Below are 21,562 nucleotides of genomic sequence, written 5' to 3'. Positions count from 1 at the left end.
GAGATCGATGTGATGTGGTCTTTACAAGGCATCCATTTTGAAAACAACAGAGTTCATTAAATGTCCAGTGGGTCCCAAGTTATACATGGCCCTGAAGGAGAAGCCTGATCCAGTGAAGTTAGAAAACATTTTTAAAGAAATGTTTCATCACTGGTCAGCCACAACCAATGTTCTTACATAGTCCAACAGACTTCATCTAACAGTGCTGGGGTAATTCCTATAAAACGCTACAGGTATCAGTTGTTTTCATATAAGGAGGTACTCCTTAAAGAGAGTGACTCTTAAAATGCAGCAATTTGAACCATCCCATTAGACTAATAAATCTCTACAAAGTGTTGGCTAAACAAATATAAACTTCAGGTTTGTCTTTTTTTAAAAAACAAATTCCAAATTAGTAGGGTCCCAATTATTGAGTCTGTTGTCACTGACAGATAAGCAGAGAGCTATATTGCTAATGTTTAGACAGACTAATTTATTCCTATCTCTTCAAAGTTTCCGATTCAGTGCCTCCTGTTACACTTGTTTGAGTTGCATACAATTGAAAAAAGACTATACCTAAAAATAAGCTATAATTCAGACTGCTATTGATTGGGTTGGTCTTTCTCTTAAATTTCCCAGAGAATTTATGTTTCCCTTATCTCCATGCTGAAAGACTAAATGGAATCACTTTCATGAGGTTTCTTAGTATGTCACTCCAGAGTTGACCATTATAGCCATTCTTACCTTTAGTAAGTACTGCTCTTTTTAATCAGAAGAACATGAATTACTTACTGCTTATGCAATGGCTATATTAAACTAGTCCTTTAATTTTTCTATTTTGGCATACATTCCATCTGCAATTTGGACAGTATACTTACATAGTAATTCTGAAGAAGACATATTCATATTTATGGAGGATTTAAAAATGTTATTGTTAAATTTGAGTTATACCCAACCTGCTTGAAGTATTTTTAACCACTTAGAATTAAGTGTCTTCAAAATACCTCATAAATGAGTTGTATTAAATATTTTTTGACTCTCATGGGAGAAAACAGTGAGAAAAGTTACCCATGGGAGGTTTTACTACAGGTCTATTTTGAGTGATGATCATTTAATCTAATTAGGACCCTACACTTAGACTGCCAATATCAGAATGTAAATATGTTGTTTGCTTCCAGGATCTTGCCTTGTAATGCAATTATAGTTGTAGAAACTCAAGATTCTACTTGTAACTAAATCGCACTGTCAAAGTGTGAACAGGGTACAATGTGCTGACAGGTCTTCCCTGACCTTATTTGTCAGATAATGTTTAACTAGTCCATTATTTACAAAACAGAAACAAATAGCAGGAAAGAAGACACTTTTAAGGACAGGAAAGAGATGGTTGTCTAAAACCAAAATTCATTCTGTTTGTTTAAGGGAAGAACATTTCTCTGTAATTTATAAAAGACATAAGCTAAACATTGCAAGCATACAGGATAAACACATCCCTGAGACTTTAAATTCATAATATTGGTGATGGACTGCTGGAAACAACAAACAAAATTTAGAAAGCAAAATGCTTTAGAGGTAGTTAAGATTAACAGATATATGATGATGTAGTTTAAAAATCATAAACATTGAAGAATAAACCAGTCCACTTAGTCTAAATTTTGCTGGTGGAAGAAGTGAGAAGGTAGGCTAACATTAATAATCAACATTATTGTCCTTCATGCATAAGGATCCATCCAATAGAAAATGGGACTGACTGTAGGCAAAGTAATTAGAAGCACTAAGTCAGTAATCTTTGGAAATTATCATGTGTCTCATTAATGAGGGAATTATAATTTCTAAATTCTATTTTTATGGAGTATGTTGATGTATTTTTATGATGGAGTATATTTTTAGAAGAATTAAAATATTAGAGACTATTATTCAGTTTATTAAGGATGAAAATGCAGAACATATGGAATATTTAGTTTCAATACTTTCCTCTTCAGGGGTCTGGTGTACTCACCATCTACAAAGGCTTGCACGGCTCGATCCACATTAAAATCAAACTGCTGTAGCACCAGGACAATTTCATTATTGCTTTTGTTGGGAACAACAGATCTAACTGCATAGATCTATGAAGAAAAGAAAAAGTAAAAAACATAAACACTTCAAATATTTTTCAACTCAGAATCTCTCCACTGGCTAGGAAGGTCTAGAAAAGCCAACTAATCTATCATTTTACCAGCAAGCATACTCCAGGTATGGCAGATCAGTGAACATTCATCCTGGTAATCACCTTGGTACTTTACTTGTGGACACACTTGTAAAGAAAGGCCCACTGTTAGGTATGCAGGAACATGGGTGAAAAGCCAGCTCCAGTTTGGAATCTACCCTCCCCCGAGACTGAAATGCATACAAGATGTGCTTTTAGTGAGGACACAGAATCTTTTTCTGTCTCCAGCCTCCTTTCCACTGGCTCAGGGGGTATCTTTAGAAAACTTACAAAAATAGTTTCATGCTTTAGTTGCACAGTGGCACCTGTCACACTCCATTAATGTTTATCAAGATAGGACAATGTAGATTTCTGTATTTTTGAAAAGTGATTTTAAAAAATATTTTATTGTAAACGCGATGTACAGAAGGTTTACAGTTTTTCCTAAAATACAAAAGATGCTCTCACATTTCCAAAAGTTCCCTTTGGAGAATAGTAAAAGCAAGGAGCTAAGGATTATATAGGAGCTAAGGGTTTTGATAGAGATAAGTTTATGATACTCAATCTATAAGGACCTTGTATGCATTTTAATCAAATAGCACGTGTTCTTTCTTGATGACTATCTGAAATAATTGACCTTTATCATATGATCATTACAGAATGCTCTATTGTAGAAAAAACAAGATCATCCCATTTTTTAGCAGAAGGATTTCTATATTAACAACCATTAGAGTATTGCATGGTGCAAAGGTTAAATGACCATGAAAACACTGTGCAATCTTTATATGTTTTCATTCATGGTTCCACTGTGACCAGTGAGTTTTAGGGTAAATGTAGTTTGGTATAATCACAGTCCTGTAATATGGATTTGAGGGCCATGGTATATGTAATGTGACACTATTAACCATGATATTAAACTGCACAGTACAGCCCATTTCTTGATTAGACTATAAAATAGGCAATCTATTCCATATAGATCTGTATGTAAGAATATTTAAGAAAATAGCACAAGCTATGAGCATATGACTTATAAAGGTGCGGACATATTTATTGATTAGAAAATTGGTTCCAAATCCTGACATTTCTAAATGCTAAATATTGAAGTTTTACTAAGGACTCTAATGAAACAGTAATTTGTATATATGTGATTCAAGATTCCTTTGATATTTTCCCATTTTATAGCTATTGGGTTTTTAGCATCCATTAAAAAAGTAACTCTTTAAAACATAGATTTTTTTCTTGTTCTCTTACTATTCCCTCTCGGGGTGAGTATTATTTATTTTTTATTCTTTCAGACGGGGACTCTGTGGAGTTCAGCATGGCCTTGAACATGTAATCTTCCAGTTTCAACTAAGTGCTAGAATTACATTGGCTGGCCCAGGCCCAGCCAATGAGTATTTTTAAACATCTGTTATATGATAAGGCATGGAACTTGTCAGAACACAGAAACTTCAGGGGAATATATACATTGATTGAATGACATGATTAATATATATATTTATTTATTAATTGCTCATAAGTGTTATGAAATGATTAGCAGCAAAATGACTTTACAATTATTCTCAGAAGTGGAGGATTTGTGATGAGATAGGTAGGAGTAAAATATTTTGTGAAAAAGGAATCTGGTAAAAAGGGGCAAAGTAAGAAAGGAGTAGCTGGAGGTCAGGATGGAGGAAGATACAGGATTAGGCTTCTAAAGTACAGGGGAAGCCAGACAAGGGCATCAATCAGATCAGACACTACAGGGCTGGACAAAGAATGCAGGCCTTTGTGAACAACCCTTTACTCTCTTTTGTTAGCTAATCTTTTCTCCTTTATTCATCATATTAGAAAGAAAGGTTTGTTTTTCCATTCTACTTACTCAAATGGTTTAAGAGAAGCAAAACTGGGAGAAAAATTAATGCGAAAACAAAAAGTCTTACATCTAGCCCAGAAAGGTCATTAGTAGTCTAATAATTTTCCTCACAGTTACTAGTGTATTATATATACACACATACACATATATAAATTATATGTTACTCCCCTAATAACATCTAAATAAAATCCTAGCAATTCCAGGCACTGTGGTTTGACTTATATTATATGTAATTTCCTAATAATTACTATCATTATTATAATTTCAAGCATGCCCTTCTAAATACAATGCTTCATTATTAATTACATTGACTGTGTTATTGTTACATCAGAGCAAAGTTTTCATCCCACATACATAACTGTGTCAACAGTAAAGATCAGTAATATGGAATAATCATAAAAATAATTGCTTTCCTTGCTTCTTGTCTCTACTGTAAAACAAATAATGTCTTACTATCTTAAAGCAGAAGATAAAATAAAAACTGTTTGGAGTGAAAAAAAACTTCCTTTTTAAAATGCTTACACTACTCTACCTATTATTTAAACAGAAGACAAAAATCATACAACTCGGGGTGCATAGGTGGTGAAAATGTGTTCTGTTTTGTCTTATGTGTCCTAACTCTTAAAATTGTCAATAACTGAGCTCTGGTATGAAATCTAATATCAAACTTGGACACATTCCTAAAGGATGATAAATAAGATAGGTATGACAAGTTTTACAGAAATCAGGAGTAAAAAGGAAAACCAAACTCACGTCTGTCAATTCTTGGATAATCTACAATAACATACCATTTTAGCAAATTTGGAAGCCAAACAATATCTCTGCTTTGACCACTGTGGAGACAGCACTACTGTTTTCCAACTTCATTATTTATTAATTCACTACATTTCTTTTCCTATGAAAATTTCTTTGAGAAGGCTAGAGAAATTGCGTTGGCTGATATGTGCAAATAAATATGCCAGAAGCTCTTTGTGTCAACCTGGAATTCAGCAGGCTCATAAGAGTTTAAGCATTTGAAGCTGAGACCTTTTTGAAGGCGCATTAAATACAGGGTGTGGATGGCTAAGGCAGTGTTACGGTGAGTTTGTGCTCACAGCTGTCTCTGCATTGGGAAATGAAGCTTCTGAGAAAAAGAGATCCAGGAGGAATAAATCAATAAATGCATGACTAATAGTAGTCTGCATAGACAACTCATGATACTCAGGCCCTCAGTGGCTGTTTTTCAGAAGCTGTTTCTGATGCAGATTCACATACAGCCAAACCATCCTGGCCACAGCCCAGGCTGGTGTAGTGGCTACTGCAGCTCCACATCTAACTCCACTGCTGAAAGCTTCTGCCCAATGGCAGCCTATTGGCTCTGCATAGCAAAACTAGAAAGTCTCATAGATATTCACCAGGCTATCACTCAGGCTATTGAGGGACAATCAGAACTGTTGATTAGTGGTTCAGCTGACCAACTGTACTCTTCTAAGATCATGTTCCTTTGTTTCGCTTCCACCAATTTTTAAATCAGGTTTGGCACAATGAATTTGCTCTTTAAAAACTAGCAGGTTGGGGGCCTAGTGAGTGCTTGCTTAGCATGCACAAAGACCCGGGTTCAATCTTCAGTACCACATACATAGAAAAGCCAGAATTGGTGCTGTGGCTCAAGTGCCAGAGTGCCAGCCTTGAGGCAAAAGCCCAAGGACAGTGCTCAGGCCCTGAGTTCAAGCCCCAGGACTTGAACAAAAACAAAAACAAAACAAAACAAAACAAACCTTAGCAGGTTGTTTTGCTGCTATCTTCTGAGCATTTTTATTTTGATTTTCTTTCTGGAGTTTTCAGTCTGGCCCTCCAGACTCTGGTCTATTCTGTCCCAGCTTCCTCCACTCCAGCATGGCTCCTGTCTATACTAACTGAGAAGTCCTCGGCGTGACTTTCATGGAAACTGGTTTCAGCTCCCCTGCACCTGACCTGCCTAGTTTAGGAGCTGTCAACAAGTTTCCTCCTTCATTCCTTTCAGTGCATTTTCTGTGCCTGTTTGTGATGACTCTGCTTACTGATGAGTCAGTTAAACTGCCTGAATTTCAAGCACAGTTTTCACCAAAGGTTTCAATCCACCTACTCAGTTATGAGGCCAACAAAGACCCAGAATTTTGAGGTGGCCATAAAACAAGGGTCTTTTTCATAAAAATTCATTCAGTGTGTCAACTATAAAGTATAAAACTCCCTCTGTACTCTGGAAGATTGGTTCTAAGGCCCTCAAAAATACTCAAAAGGACCAATGCTCAGGAATTGTACAGAAACTGGCCTAGTGTTTACAAATAACCTATGCACATCTCCTATATACCCCAAATCATCTCTAGATTGTTTATGATATCAAGAAAAGTGCAATAGCTACTGTTGTTATACCATTGCCTAGGAAACAAGTTATGTACGTGTTCAATACATATGCAGTCTTTTTCTTGAATATTTGTGAACCACGGTTTACTGATTCTGGACCATATGAATACAGAAAGCTATGGTTATAACTATTTTACCTCTGTCTTGAGAACTTAATAATAACTTGAAATCTCTGCATTAACAGTTGGGCTCTAACCTGCTTTTCTAAATTTTCTTCTTAATCTACTCCATCACTGACAAGTGGTTTCAACCTCTGTAGCTCCACCTCTATCTGGGCCTTTTCTTTGATCTAAGATGTGACCCCTGCCCAAGTCTTCCATTCCAGTGGAAGCACTGTGTATTCCCTGAAGTGCTTCCTGTCAGTGCCTCTGTCTCAACATACACAGCCCCTTGTCAGTAGATGTCTGCCCATCCCAGCATGACTGACAAGTCTGGTGCATTCAGTAGATAGAGTATTTTCATATCTTTCTTTTGGCCAGTTCTGGGGCTTGAACCCAGGACCTGGGTACTGCCCTTTGACACTTTTTGCCCAAAGCTAGCACCTGCCACAAAAGCCACAGTGCCACTTTGGGCTTTTTCCATGTTTGGGGTACTGAGGAATTGAACCCAGGGCTTTGTGCATGACAGGTGAGTGCTCTACCACTAGATCAAACTCCCAGCTTCATTTCATGTCTTTTGAGTGAAAAAATGTTGACTATCATTATACTAGGCCATCTGGTGTCAAAGAAACATTCCATCAGCTCGAGGACACCAACCCATCACTTTGTATCTCCCATCCACAGTAACAGGGATGGATATCAGCTGCTGCTGATGTAAGCATTATACAGGTATAGAAAACACATTCATAGGTTCTTTACATTTCAGTAAGAGAGATTGACAGATTATGACATTTTAAAATTCTTATAATTTTGCTTTTGTGTAATAAGAAAATTGAAGTATGGGGGTGGGAAGGGAAGCATTGTAACTGGCTGTCTATCATGCCAAAGCCCAGCTTAGGAGACAGATACTGGTTGAGTCCTCAGTAAGTGACAGGCACTGAGGACACAGAAAAGAGCCAGGTATATTTCTGCCCCAAGGAGTCACAGCCTAGCAGTGGAGCCAGAAATGTCTATAATAAAAGGATGTAATGAGTGCTGCACTGTCTTTATGAACAGGTACTGTGCTACTACAGAGAGGGGAGCAATTAAGTTTGCCCAAGGAGTGGAGAATACTTTCTAGAGGGGAGAGCCAAATGTCATGGAAAGAGCATTAGAATTAAACAAGCCCGTGTTCTAATCTTGGCTCTGCTACATGCTATCTCGGTGACCTTGGGTGAACTACTTAAATCTTTACAACTTGTTTTCCCAGCTGTAACATAAGGACATTACTTGCTAGAGAGTCTGTAAAAATGGGAAGAGATGATGCATGCAGAGTGGTTGATAGAGACTTTGACATATATTAGCTACTCGATAAATTTTACACAGAAAAAAGTGAGAACATTTATAGTGGGCTATGAATTGAAGACAATATGCTCTGAAATTGTAAGACAATATAGCTAAAAACGTTGATATTGCCCATTCTTGGAGAATGCCCTTCTTCCACAGCACCACCTGAGGAACAATGGACCCAAGACATTCTCTAAGCACTCGTCCACTATAAGCTATTGGCACCAAAAGGAAGTCCATCTTATGTTACACATGTGTCACTAATGTTGCTTTCTCTTATTCTTGCATTCAATTATTTACTAAATGTTCAGGCACTGAGCTAGTAACTGGGTACAGTAGTCACAGGGGATATAGTCACTACCAAACCTAGAGAGGGAAACATGAAATGTACATACTAGAGATTAGCACAATATGCACCTCAACTTAAAATAGTCTTACATACCAACAAATCTACACAAAATTAAAACTATTATAAGTCAAAAGTGTATTTAGTACCCTTAAACTGTAAAGCATCATAATGTCAGCTAGCCTATTATTTTAAATGTGTTCAGACCAGTTATATTAATCTATAGTTGGAGAAACTTAATCAATACAAAGCCTATTTTACAAAAAAGAAACAAATATTTTATTGAATACTGTGTTGAAAATGAAAAAAACCAGAATAGTTGTATCAATACTGCTTTCTTATCATTTTAAGGTTGAAAAATGGATAAGCCAGAAATTATACCTCTTTTTATATAGCAATCAGAGTGTACTAACACTGAGTCACAATGGTCAGGAAGGCAAGGTAGACCAAACACACCCTCTGCCTTGGGAATCTCAACTATTCTACACAAAGGCAAAGAAAACCAGAGTGAGTATGCACAGAGGCTTACAGCAGCCTTGCCTGATTCTTCCTTAACTTCTCAAGGGACCTTCATACCTTGCCAAATCTGCCTAAGGATGTCTTCTTTCTTAATATTTACTAAGTTGGGAGGGTTTTGTTTTTCTAAAGAAAAAGCAAGGGCTTGAAGGAAATATTAGCAGATAGGGCTAGAAATATCAATAATACTGACAAATAAGTAATCTTGTTGGCAATGGGGAATAATGAAATATTTTAAAGGTAAATTCAGTCACAGTGTAAATGAGATATCAGGAAAAGGGAAGCCATGAGTCTTGCTCAAACATTTCTTAAAGAATTCATGTTGTCATAATTATTATTAATGTGACCATCCCCGCTCACTCCTGAGTGACAAGGGACAAGTCTTTAAAACTATGGGGTATCAAACAATGGTCACCATTCTGCAGACAGACAGACAGACTGAGATCTATCTGCTCAATGGCTGAATTACTGCAGAGTGAAAAGAAGCAAGGAAATCTAGTAAATTGGTTATTGAAATGCTTCAGGTTTTTAATCCATTTTTCAATGAATCTAGCACAACTTTCAGTATAATGTAGCATAAAAATCTCTTAACTGAACAGTATTAAAAAAGCTTAGAAGAGTTGAGTGTCCAAAATCTAGGCAAGCCTCCTATATTCTGGGCACAGCATATGGCTGGTTCCAGCCTTAGCTTGCAATCTTGGAGGTAAGCTTGGTCCTATCCCCACCCAAAATAAGGACAGCAATCAACAGCCTTTCCCTACCAACAAGAACCAGAGTTATTTATGGGGTTTCCATTCTTGAATCTTTGAAAAGAATTTTATAATTGGCTTTGGTCACATTTTTCAAATGCTGAGCCATTCAGAGATGCCTTAGAAACAGCCCATCTGCATACGGTTTTGCTTCACTTGCTGGGCACTAACATGAGCTAAACATTAATGATGGTAGTTCTCCTAGGAATCTTTTCTGAGAAGAAAATATTCTGCAGGCAATACCTTTGCATCCTAGATAATTCGGTAATTCCTACCAGCCAAAAATGAACATGAGTTATTGTTACTGTTATAGTTGACTTTACCATCAGGGGCATGAATCAAAATTAACTGTATGGTGGGACACAACACCAGTATTGCAAAGAACATGATTGAAGATGGGATAACCCCCCTCTCCGGACAGATTTCACAGCAGCACAGGAAGGTTGAAGTGAGGGCATGTTTTAGAAATAGTCTAGTCGTGGCTTCTGTGCTTTGTTCATGAGCATCTCTTGGAGACTTATCATGAGATCCCAACTCAAGGATCCCAGAGAGAGCCCTGAGATTTTGCATTCCTAAGAAATGACAATGTCACATCAAGGTGATAAAAGGTACTGCTTGTCTGGGGGATGTGGCATCAGGTGGAATAATGACTCTTCAGTGTCCCAGAACTTGGTCTCCACACTAGCAACACAATAGATTTGTGTTGTTCTAAGCCTTGGAGCTCTTTCTTATAACAGCAATGCTAAACTCATACAATGGAGCACTCTTAGCAGAAAAAAAAAGTCTAGGTGTCTTTCTTTCAACTCTTCTTTTTTTTTGCGTTGGAGTTTGAACTTGAGACCTTGTTCTTTCTACACATGTCCTCTCTCTACCATCTGCGCCATTCTCCTAATTCTTTTTGCTTTAGTTATTTTCCCGATACACTCTTGTAGTTTTACCTGGGGTTAGGGCTAGCTTTGGACTCTTAGATTTTCTGCATAGCTGAGATTACAGTTATGTACTTCTATGCCTAACCTTTTTTTTTTTTTTGCCAGTCCTGGGGCTTGAACTCAGGGCCTATGCACTATCCTTGAGCTTTCTCAAGGCTTAGCGCTCCACCACTTGAGCCATAGCACCATTTCTGGCTTTTTTTTAATGTGTATGTGGTACCAAGGAATGACACCCAGATACTTTAGGAGAGAATTCTAGTTATTCACTCATATAAGCTGGATTTTATGAGGGAAAATAAAGTGAGACTGATACAATCTTTGCTTAAAACAGTAAGGGAAATAAAGAAAAGTCATAAATAAGAACTGGAGTTATTCTGATAATAAAAAAAAATCCTCTCTGAAGCACGCTTGTTCTCTATTCTTTCTCTTACTACTCTAGACAGTTTCCTTTATCTTTCACTTAGACACTGGAAACAGCCTCCTAATTGGATTTTCTGGCTTGGTTTTCCTTGCTCTCTGATCCATCTTAAAACAATCACTGCACAATTTATCTCTCCAAAGTGCTTGAGCATGTCCAGTGATGGAGGGAAGTCACCAGCAGTGAGAAAAGAATTTGAAGAGAGGAGCAAGAAAGGGGATAAATTATGAAACAAGGCTCCCCACCTTCCTAAGGGGACAAGAGAAAATGGTATCCAATCCATGTGGCAACACAAGTTTTAGAAGGGAGCAGTGATTCTCCTTCCTCTTTTTCAGCATGGAAAAGAATATAGGAGAGTGGAAAGAAATAATAAAACTTTGAGATTGTGGGGAGGAAAATTTACGAAAACCATTCCTCTGAGTGAGTGTGCTAAAGTGTGCGTTGGGGCTTAAAAATACAGGAAGGCTTAGAGATTCTCTGATGGAACTAAGATAGGAAATGGCCACGATGAGTGAACGAACGCTGAGCAAGCCTGAAGGTCCACCAGTGCTGGACAACACATATTTGTCATGGAGCCAGTTGGTATGCATGACTTTCCCCAGCAATTCTTCACAAGCAGAAGCAGAGAAAAAAAAAATGACCCAAGGTTGCAAACTGTAAAAAACACAGCGGTAGGCCTCAGGGCTCAGGGATATGATCAGTGTTTGTTATTAGGTAACTGATAAATACATCTCAGATCTATGAAGGGGGATGATGGATTGGGAGGTTAGGGAGAAGCAGAGATGAAAGATGCTAGTGAGAACAAAAAAAAAGGATGGTGAAAGAGAATGAGAACGTTTCATGGTAAGAAGGACATGGCCAGCCTAGAGAAGGGATGGTAGACACTGCCAATTCTGGTGTTACTTTCTGGCTCATAAAAATACGACCTCTTTAGCTTATTTCAAAGAACTAAAGCAGATCCTATGCTCTTCAGCAGTTTTTAATTAGCTGTGCTTTCCAAGCCTGCACATCATGTCAAGTGTTTCTGTTAAAATGTGGTTGTGTAAATAAACCACACTGTTCTAGAGGTAGCTGGAAGAGAAGCATGGGGACTACTGAACTAAGGCTTGCTTTGGTGGGGCCCCCTTTCTCCATTGGAGTTGCCAAAAAATACTTTTAGTACTTTAAGGAGCCATAGTAATTACTTGCTTATTAACTGTCACTAGATTGTTTCCATGACAAGCATCCCCTGCCTTGCACTTGTGCAATGACTAAAACACAAAGGTAGGATTTCTACGTCCATGTTGGTAAAATTTCGATATTCAAGTTCTGACTCATCAAGCGGTTGGCTGTTATCATTTGAAAACTTGCATTTTACCACCAGAAACAGGGGGGAATGCATTTGCTATTCTTTCCAATTTTGTATCTTTTCAAAATTAGCTGATATCGTCTATAGTGTATAACATGTGTGGCATTAATTTTATACAGGCCAGAGGCAAATAACTGATTTGAAATTTAATGGACCACAGATAAGTACAGAGGCTGGAGAATCACTGTAAGAACTTCCCTCAGAATTGATATTGATCTTTCCATTCATGTTCCTTTGTTTACTCATTTGGAGTCCATGGTGATGAACAGTCTCTAAAGCAGGACCATTGGCAGTGACACGTATTCCTCCTGATCTACTTTGAAACAGAGCATGAAGATGGATGTTTGATGGCTATGATAAAAGGAGAAGTAATGATGCTTTGTCATTTAGAGGGGACTGGTCCTATGGAATCTAGAATCCTGGGGGACCCTGAGGACAAAAAGTAATCTAAATTGAGGATCAAAGTTGAGTAGCAGTAAGTCAAGAGGCGAGAAGTGGAGATGAAATGGAGTATTCTAGATAAGGTAAACTATATAACTGTGAATGGAGAGCAGTGAGTAACATGGGCTAAAGTAAAGCTGGTCCAGGATGGCTGGAGCATCGAGTGTTAAAGGGGAAGGGGTCAAGGTGGGTGATGCTTTTTTTTTGTTATTGTTGTTGGTTGTAGGGCTTGAACACTGGGCTTGGGTGCTAAGCTCTTCAGCACAAGGCTAGCACTCTATCACTTGAGCCACAGCAACATTTCTGGTTTTCTGGTGGTTAACTGGAGATTAGAGTCTCACAGACTTTTGTGCCTGGGCTGGCTCTGAACCATGATCCTTAGATCTCAGCCTTCTGAGTAGCTAGGATTACAGGTGTGAGCTACTGGCATTTTTTTTGTTTCTTAAACTCATTCGGGGAGGAACATCTTTGTGCATTTAAGAAGGTCATTCTGGCTTTGTTATGGATGAGATCTGATGGGTGCCAACCAGAGTGAAAATGGACCAAGGTGTGACCATGTAGAGAAGTACTCATAAATTATTTGGGAGGAAGCAATTGATTTGTGGTTAACTAGATGAAAGGAACAAGGCAGATGAAATACTGTGAGTGGATGGCTGCCAGATTTCTGGCTTGAGTTTCTATGTGGCTAGTGGGATAGTTTCCTGAGAAAGAATTTATAATGGAAACAGAGGACTATGCTTGAGTGGGAACCTAGTTTTACTCTTTGTGAGGCCTTGGAGACATTCACACCCTTTCTTACATCTAGAAAGTAGTTGAATCAGCAAATCTGGAGTCCTAAGGAAGAACTGAGCCAGAGATTCAGACATTGTTAGGATCAGAGAGTGAGCCTTAAACCAGGTTGTCAGCTGATGGACTTTAAAATTTTTCTATGTAAATACAAAGGCTTCCTGGGCAATCCGATCTGAGAGCCATATGTAAGGCATAAAATGGCAGCCACAGACTGCTAAGGCCAGTGGGAAACTAACCTACTAAGTGCCACTGGTCTTCCAAACCTATTATTTATATAACATCCTAATTTTAAGGTCATCTTTGTAGCTGAGAACAATATTAATGTTTATATTGCAAGACTGTTTGAGAGAGTACCACTCTCCTGCAGATGATATTCCAGTTATCTACTTTGTACAACAAATAACCCTCAATCTTGTTGCCTAGAACAAAGGTGCATCTATTTTCACCATTCTATGGGCCAGGAAACTGGGAGTACTTTGGCTGAGTGAGTCTGCCAAGGTGAGGAACCTTGGGGTTGGTTGGGCAGCTCTCTTTCAGACTCTTGTTGTTCCACATGGTCTCTCCATGGGATAGTTTGGCTTCCCTCATACAGCTTAGAGCTCTAAGCAAGTATCCTAATTAGTGAGGAAAACACAGAACCACCAGTTTGGGGAAGCTACTTATTCTCTACTGTCCTTGCCAGCCAGCTATGAGAGCTTCCCTAGTTAGAAAGGAGAGGGTAGAGCTGGGCACGGTGGCTCACGCCTATAATCCTACTGTCTCAGGAGGCTGAGATCTGAGAATCAAGATTCAAAGCTACCCCGAGCACAAAAGGACCTGAGACTCTTATCTCCAATTAACCTCTAGAAAATGGGAAGTGGGACTTGGCTCAAGGATAGGGAGGTAGCCTTGAGCTAGAGAGGTCAGGGACAGAGCCCAGACTGAGTTCAAGCCCCATGAACCGCAAAAACAATAACAAAAAAAAAAAAGGAGATGGTTGCCCACTCCATTCCCTTGAGAGAGATAATTAGTCACTTTTGCAGGCTGCATCTTATTGCCTCAACAAGTTAAAGATAACAAGAGTAACAAGACACCTTCATATATTCTATGTCTATACTTTATCAGGCCAAAATGCAAACCAATTTTTCAGTTGTTGAAATACTAAATGAAAATCGATAGTTTAGCTAGCTTTTCCTAGCTAGCATGTATGCAGTAGATACCTGCATTATTCTATCTTTGTTTTTTTTTTTTAATTCTTCCTCTTATTTTCTGTTAGCAGGTATACTTGCACATAGCTCTAAGTAACCTTCCCACACTCCCCCAGGTATATTAGGACTTAGGTAAGTATTCTGTATATTATCTCAATACCAAAGACAACAAAAATGGAATGTTATTTTCACAATATATTTCACTTTTGATATTTCAATTACAATAGAAAAGAAAGACATTTTTAATTTATCTTCTATTTCTAACATGATATTCAGTAAATCTTTCCCTATTTTCTTTGGAATTTAAAGTCCCCATATGGGGAAAAGTGGTAATTACTGACATCTATTCTTTGTATACGTGTTGTTCATTCACAGAACCTTCCCGATAAAGATGACTATAAGGATATATAAGATACTATTACCAGGGGTGGGGGTGGGGGTGAGGGAAATGGGGACCAAGACATGTGAAAGGGCATCAATGTATGGGAATTAATGCACCATCTATTTGGCAAATATCATGTAACCCTTCTATTAATTACAATAAAAATATATGAAAAAAATAAAAAAACTCAAAAAAGATACTACTACCCTTAATCAATACTAGAATTAGAAAGTTAATTACCCTCTAGTTAGTACCAAAATAAGGAAGTTAACCTAATCTCTAAATTATACTAATGTTGGGTATTTTCACAGTGCTGTGCATGAAAACCAGGAACCCCCTTCCTCTCTGAGAGGAACATACTTGATTACACACATTCCACCTTTTACTTTGTAGGTTTAGGCAATTTTAAAAGAAGGTAACCTGATTTATATCTCTGTCAAATAGTCATCTGACTGACCACAAATCTTGTTCATTCTATAATTTTGTTTGCTATTCCTCTAATGATTGTAAAAGGAATTGTTAAGTCAGCTAGTCCAATAACTCAAATGGTAATTTGAGTCACCATAATTACTAAGAAATAAAATGAAACACCAACATTATCCATTAATGGTTGAAAATATATATACATTTAGTGGAATGTTATTCAGCTTTAGCAAAAAGGAAACTCTTCAACATACAACAATATGAAAACATGGATAAGCCTTAAGAACACTATGTTAAGGGAAATAAGCCAGTGAAGGCAAATGTACCTCATAATTCCAATTACATAAAGTAAAAAAATACAACAACTCATCAAATCAGAGAGTAAGGTGCTGATTTTCAGGATCCAGAAAAGGGGGTAGAGACTTGCTATCTAGTGGGTATGAATTTTCACTTATATAAGGTGAATACTTTTCATAAGCAATATGCCTACAGTTAACAGCATTGCATTTATCCTGTAACTTCAAGGGAGAAAGAATCTCATGTTACATTCTTTTAGCACAGTAAAAAAAGAAAAAGAAAAACATTGAGTTACATTATTGATGTTCTATCATTATTTCAAAACATTTTTATGGATAATAATATTCAAAGATCGAGATGCAGAATTCTGAAGAGTCTCAAAAAGTCAGAAATGCTGTTCCAGTGAATGACAAATACTGAAGTTCTTCATTTTTTTAAAGAAATGGAAGTACAGAGAGGTTGTCTAGTACACTGAAATGGATGCTGCTAGTTTGTATCAGGACTGAAGCCTGTACCCATGTGAAGATGGAGGTGCCATGATGTATGTTGGTCTTTCATGGATCCTGAGGCAAGAAGAACCATGGTTCATCCCATGTTAAAACTGGAAAGGATTCAGGAGATTATTCATTCACACAAATTCTCTCACCACAGATTAAGATGCCAACACCAAAGGAGTTGACATATATACCAAAATACAGCTTTTCAGAATTAACACATCACAGATTTTACTTTAATAATGTGAGAAATAGAGCTAGAAATTTAATGTTCTAAACCATTGCTAACTAATGCTAGAATCAGAGAAGATACCCAATACTGGTGGCAAGATGGCCCAACCTTCAAAGGGAAGGGAAATCCTATAATTTATGGTTTTTTTTTGGGGGGGGGTTGCTAACTACGTTAAGACCTTGGTTCTCATTTTTTTAAATTCGTTTTTGTCTACAAGCACTAAAAAAAATCTCATTCTTTTATCATATCATTGAATTCCAACATATACATTTCAGATTTTTTTTCACCGTTTTTATTATACTGTATTGTGGAAGCTAGAGACTGAAATCTGCTTTGAGAACTTCAGTTCACATGAACCACAGCCTGCCCAGGTGCTCTACCTGGGCCCCTGCATGGATATCCCACCATACTCCTTCGCACATATTCTGCTTAACAATTGAAGTGGCTAGCCTGTGTGACACTCACTACTGGAGGGAAATGGGAATTCTCCAACTGGTGGCTTTGGCCTGAACACTCACCAGCCTGCTGGAAAGTTAGCACTGCATTATTAGATAGAGACATTTCTCTTCCTGAAGTACCAGGGTGTGCACTTAGAATTCCATGCTTGTCTAGCAGGACTTATACTACTTGAGCCATGTGTCTAGACCTTTTGCTTTTAGTTTTCTTTTAACTGGGTTTTGGTTAGCCTGGTCTAAGACCTCAATCCTTCTACCTTGACTTTCCAATCTCAGATTTGAATCTCTTTCTACTTGTTTTTCTTTTGTTCTTCTATTAGATGATGCCAGACCTACATGGAAGTCTGAAGTCTCTTCCCAGGGTCTCCTGCCTGCTTTTGAACACAATTGTGTTTGTTTGTTTGTTTGTTTTTTTCCTGATTATACCTGTCATTTCCCTGGTAGTCTAATACTTAGGGAAGCATGACCCACTTCCTTCTTTTCCCTATCAATTTTCTCAATTCATAGTTAACTATAATTGCTACTAAAGAATCTTGGGGCAGGAGTTTGGCCTAGTGGTAGAGTGCTTGCCCCACATGCACGAAGCCCTGGGTTTGATTCCTTGGTACCACATACACAGAAAAAGCCAGAAGTGGTTTTGTGGCTCAAGTGGTACAGCACTAGCCTTGAGAAAGCCCATAGATAATGCCTAGGCCCTGAGTTCAAGCTCCAAAACTGGCAAAAACAAAAAGAATCTTGGCTAAATTACTAAGCCAAATATTGGTTAAATTGCAATGTGTGTGAGGGATATAGTCTATGATATTATTTTTGTAGGTGCTACTAAGCACACATATAAATTAAAATTCCTAAAATAAATAAATACAGATTCTTATGCATGCAAATAAAAATACCAAATTTAATTCCTTATCTCCTTATAATGAATTTGTCATCAAGTTGTGGAGAAATAGCATACACAAAGAGGTTTTAATAGTAATACAAGCATCTAGGCTTCAGTGGGTAATACCTATAATCCTAGCTACTCAGAAGGTTGAGATCTGAGAATCATGGTTCAAATCCACCCTGGGTGGGAAAGTCCATGAGAATCTTATCTCCAAGTAATCACCAAAAGAGTCAAAGTGGCTCAAGTGGTAAAGCACAGGCCTTAAGCAAAAATGCTCAGGGACAGTCTTAGGCCCTGGGTTCAAGCTCCAGAACCAACATACATGCACACAGGCATACATGTGCACATGTGCATGCTCGTGTGCACACACACACACACACACACACACTACTAATATAAGCAGTTTTAAATACTGAGTCAATCTGTTTGTTTGTCTGCCTTTGTACTCTGTGTTGACAGATTCTTGGTGTACAAGGTCAAAAGAGAACAAACCATGGTTGAAATACTATTACTTATCTGTGAAATATTGGATAATTTAATATAAAAGATCATTGTGAGAAATAACTAGAATGTTGGTAAAGTACTTATTAATTCCAAGGAACTGCCACTAGAGGTTATTTTTTCCTGCCTCCAAAGGGTTTTGTTTGTGACATGCTCTTGTATTCTGTAGCATCAACCATCTATCTTCTGCATATGCCTCAGCCACAGTGCAATAGGGACTATATATGATGACAAATTGGGAGAGGAAAGTCCAGGGGGAGGAGTGAAAACAGGATAGAAACACTGTGGATTCCAATCATATGGTTTGAAAACGGCAATGTAATGCTAATCCTGCACTTGTAAATTTCTTCTTATCCCCTGAAACTGAAGCTGACATTTCCATTTATTCATTCAGTTCCTTTAGACTCCTTGTCAAATCTCTCCTAGTTGCCAGGCAACAATAATAGCAGTTCTGTACATAAGCATTTTAGGCAATAACTATTGTCAATGTTTCTCCTTTCTTTGAAAGGGTAATGTAATGACCCTTTCCTGTGAGAAAATGATGACAAGAACTGATCCATGGTGAAATCTGAAGGCCAAGTAGCTGGTGTTCTTATAGTTCGAATCTAAGATTGGGCTAAATGAGTTTAACCTCTCCTGAAAAATTATGAAGTTATGATTTTTCCCACAGCTTACCATGGTTTGCTCTTTTAAGACAATTGTATATCACTAAAACTCACATTAAAGCTCATGAAATGAGTTCTCTACTAAATGAAGTTAATATTTCAAAGATACATGCCAACAAGTTTCTTTTGCACTCTCTCCAACCCTGGGTTTTTCTGACTGTATTCTACTCCATATAAAGATCTAAATGATATTTTGATACTTTGTAAAACACACATCACAGTTACATGAAAAATAAGATGGGATATGTTTATTACAAAACAACAAAGCATCTGTCCATCTGTTCTTAGACTCCTAGTCACAAACATGAATGCCCTAAATCTCAGGGAAGTGCAGAAACACAGATAATTACCAGTGTGGACAAGGGTGGTTCTTCCACCCACCCTTCATTTTAAGATTCCATATGACTCTTGTTTAGAATGCAATTCACCTCTATAGCTTTAACAGCTCTAAAGGCCATTTGTCATAAGCAGCACAGCTCAGCAAGGATAGTAAACGATGGAGCTACTCCCAATTTCCATGTCCTCATATTGTCTAGCAGCAATTATTTTTGTGAAGCTCAGCAATAGCTATACAAGTTTGAAAAAGTTAAGTCCACTTTTGTATGCTTTCTCTCATTTGGGACTTCCTTCTATCCCCCTAATCTTGGCTCTGTGGGAATTTATATTTTGAGTTCTAAACAAAATGTTAGCTAGGGCTCCCTTCCCCACTCTTTAATGATAAAAACAACAGATGGGTTCCCCCAGAACCTTCATAGTTGATACTGTTAAGAGCTCAAATAGCATTTCCAGACTTAGGACTGGATTTAATGATTCTGTGAGGTAGGTTTTATAATCTTATCTAATCTACTGACAAGGAAACCAAGGACCAGAAAAGATAAATGCTCAAGTTGCTCAACTAGTAATTGGGGCCTAAGAGCCTCTGCTTCTGTCTCCAAACTACATGCACTTTCTGTAACCTCAACTCACAGGAAACCATCCTCCCAGGGAAGAGAGTACCCCACTGTGGCTCAAGGTTCAATCATCATTGTAATGAGATCCCCCACAACTGGAAACCTAATAAGTTTTATTCACCTCATTTTTTAAAAGATGCCTTTTATTTTCCAACACAAAGCTTCATTACTACATGGAATATAATTTAAACAGATCCACAAGAATGCATGAAAAACCTGAAAAAAATTCTATTTTGTTTATACTATTTTTTTTTTGCCAGTCCTGGGGCTTAAACTCAGGGCCTGAGCATTGTTCGTGGGCTTTCTCAAGGTTAGTGCTTGACCACTTGAGCCACAGAACCACTTCCAGCTTTATCTGGTGTATGTGGTACCAAGGAATTGAACCCAGGGCTCAGTGTACATTAAGCAAGCACTCTACCACTAGGCCACACTCCTGGCTTTGTATATACTATTTTTAACAACCCTTTTCTATTTCATTGACAACCACATTTAAAAATCTGTAAATCTATTCAGCATAGTACCCAAGTGTTTCAATTGAGAAATAATCCAATAGTCATTGCTGACTAATTCATTTATGAGTTTCTAGTGTTTAATTTTTTTCTTTTTTTAAAGCTACATTATTTGGAGAAAAAGCAGTAAAAAGTAAATGTAAGAGCTCTAACTAGCCCTTAATTTTTGTTATGATAGCTCCCCTTAATAAAGTAACATTTGGGGATTTATTAAACAAAATAATATTCTAGTGCAGCAAAATTTGACTGGTTAGTCACCTAACAATCTCATTTGTTATTGTGAAACTGACCTGAGACCACGAATATTTGATCATTATCTCACAAAGATGCTACATTTCTGCAGAGCCATGGTTCATCAACCTCAGTTCCTGTTTTTAGAAGCAATTTAAAACATGCCTGAATAGCAAAGAGAATACTAAAATGAGGTGAAATTTTTATTAACCTGCATTTCAGTTTTCAAGAAAATGAGATTTCACAGAATATCATGAATGGGAAATTCAGTCTCTAAAGAACTTAAATATTCAAGAAGTATTAGTTCATCTACTATCCGTTCTTTTATCTCACTCTTAATGGTGAAGTCAACTATGAGTTAAACTCAAGAATAAAATAAGACCCAGAGTCTACTCTTAAGAAACACTGGAAGACAAACAACTAATAGTTTTGTATGACAGGGAATAACAGGTGTTCTGGAACATGCAGAAAACCACAGGGAATGTTAAGAGAGAGAGCAGCAAAGGAAGGGAAAATAATTTGGGCAGGACAGGAGGAAAGAGAAAGAAAGGTCTAAACAGGTCCCTGAAAGGAACTTTGTGAGGGATAAGATTTCTGAAGAAGGTATCTTATACATGTCAAGTGCCTTTGCATGTCACCAAGAGAAACAAGCTCATGGTGAGGATAATTGGACTAAAGATATGTGGAGAGCTGGCAGCAGATGACAGTGTGAAAGAAGATAGGGCAATGTCATTCTTTCTGACAATAGCGTAGGAATCCAATCATGGAGAGGATGTGTATGTGTCACACCAAAAAGAAGGAACACTGACCCCAATCACATTTACAGTTTATATCCTTACACTTGTGATCCAACAATATACAAGGTCTTTTCAACTAAAACTCAAAATCTACTGTAAGTTTTATCTGTTTTCATCATTAAATTCCATCAGTTCTCCCTTTAAGTTAAAAGGGACAATAATTAATGTGGACAATAATTGTTTTTGCACGATAGCACC

The 21,562-nt window shown here is 37.6% G+C and overlaps 1 protein-coding gene across 5 annotated transcripts in view; it reads right to left on the bottom strand.

Annotated features, from left to right (window-relative positions):
* The window catches only part of Spats2l (spermatogenesis associated serine rich 2 like), a 168,571-nt gene that overhangs the window by 57,167 nt on the left and 89,842 nt on the right, over positions 1–21,562 (bottom strand). For all 5 annotated transcript variants that reach the window (XM_090354569.1, XM_090354570.1, XM_090354568.1 and 2 more), the window contains one exon: positions 1,976–2,084. In XM_090354569.1, coding sequence (XP_090210695.1) covers positions 1,976–2,084 — 109 coding nt within the window. The remainder of the gene's footprint in view (positions 1–1,975; positions 2,085–21,562) is intronic.

The sequence above is a fragment of the Megascapheus bottae genome, chromosome 21 (assembly GCF_031878675.1).
Source record: "Megascapheus bottae isolate mThoBot1 chromosome 21, mThoBot2.hap1, whole genome shotgun sequence".
Classification (NCBI taxonomy): domain Eukaryota; kingdom Metazoa; phylum Chordata; class Mammalia; order Rodentia; family Geomyidae; genus Megascapheus; species Megascapheus bottae.
The sequence above is the reverse complement of the archived record's forward strand: the minus strand, read 5'-3'. Positions and strand labels throughout refer to the sequence as shown.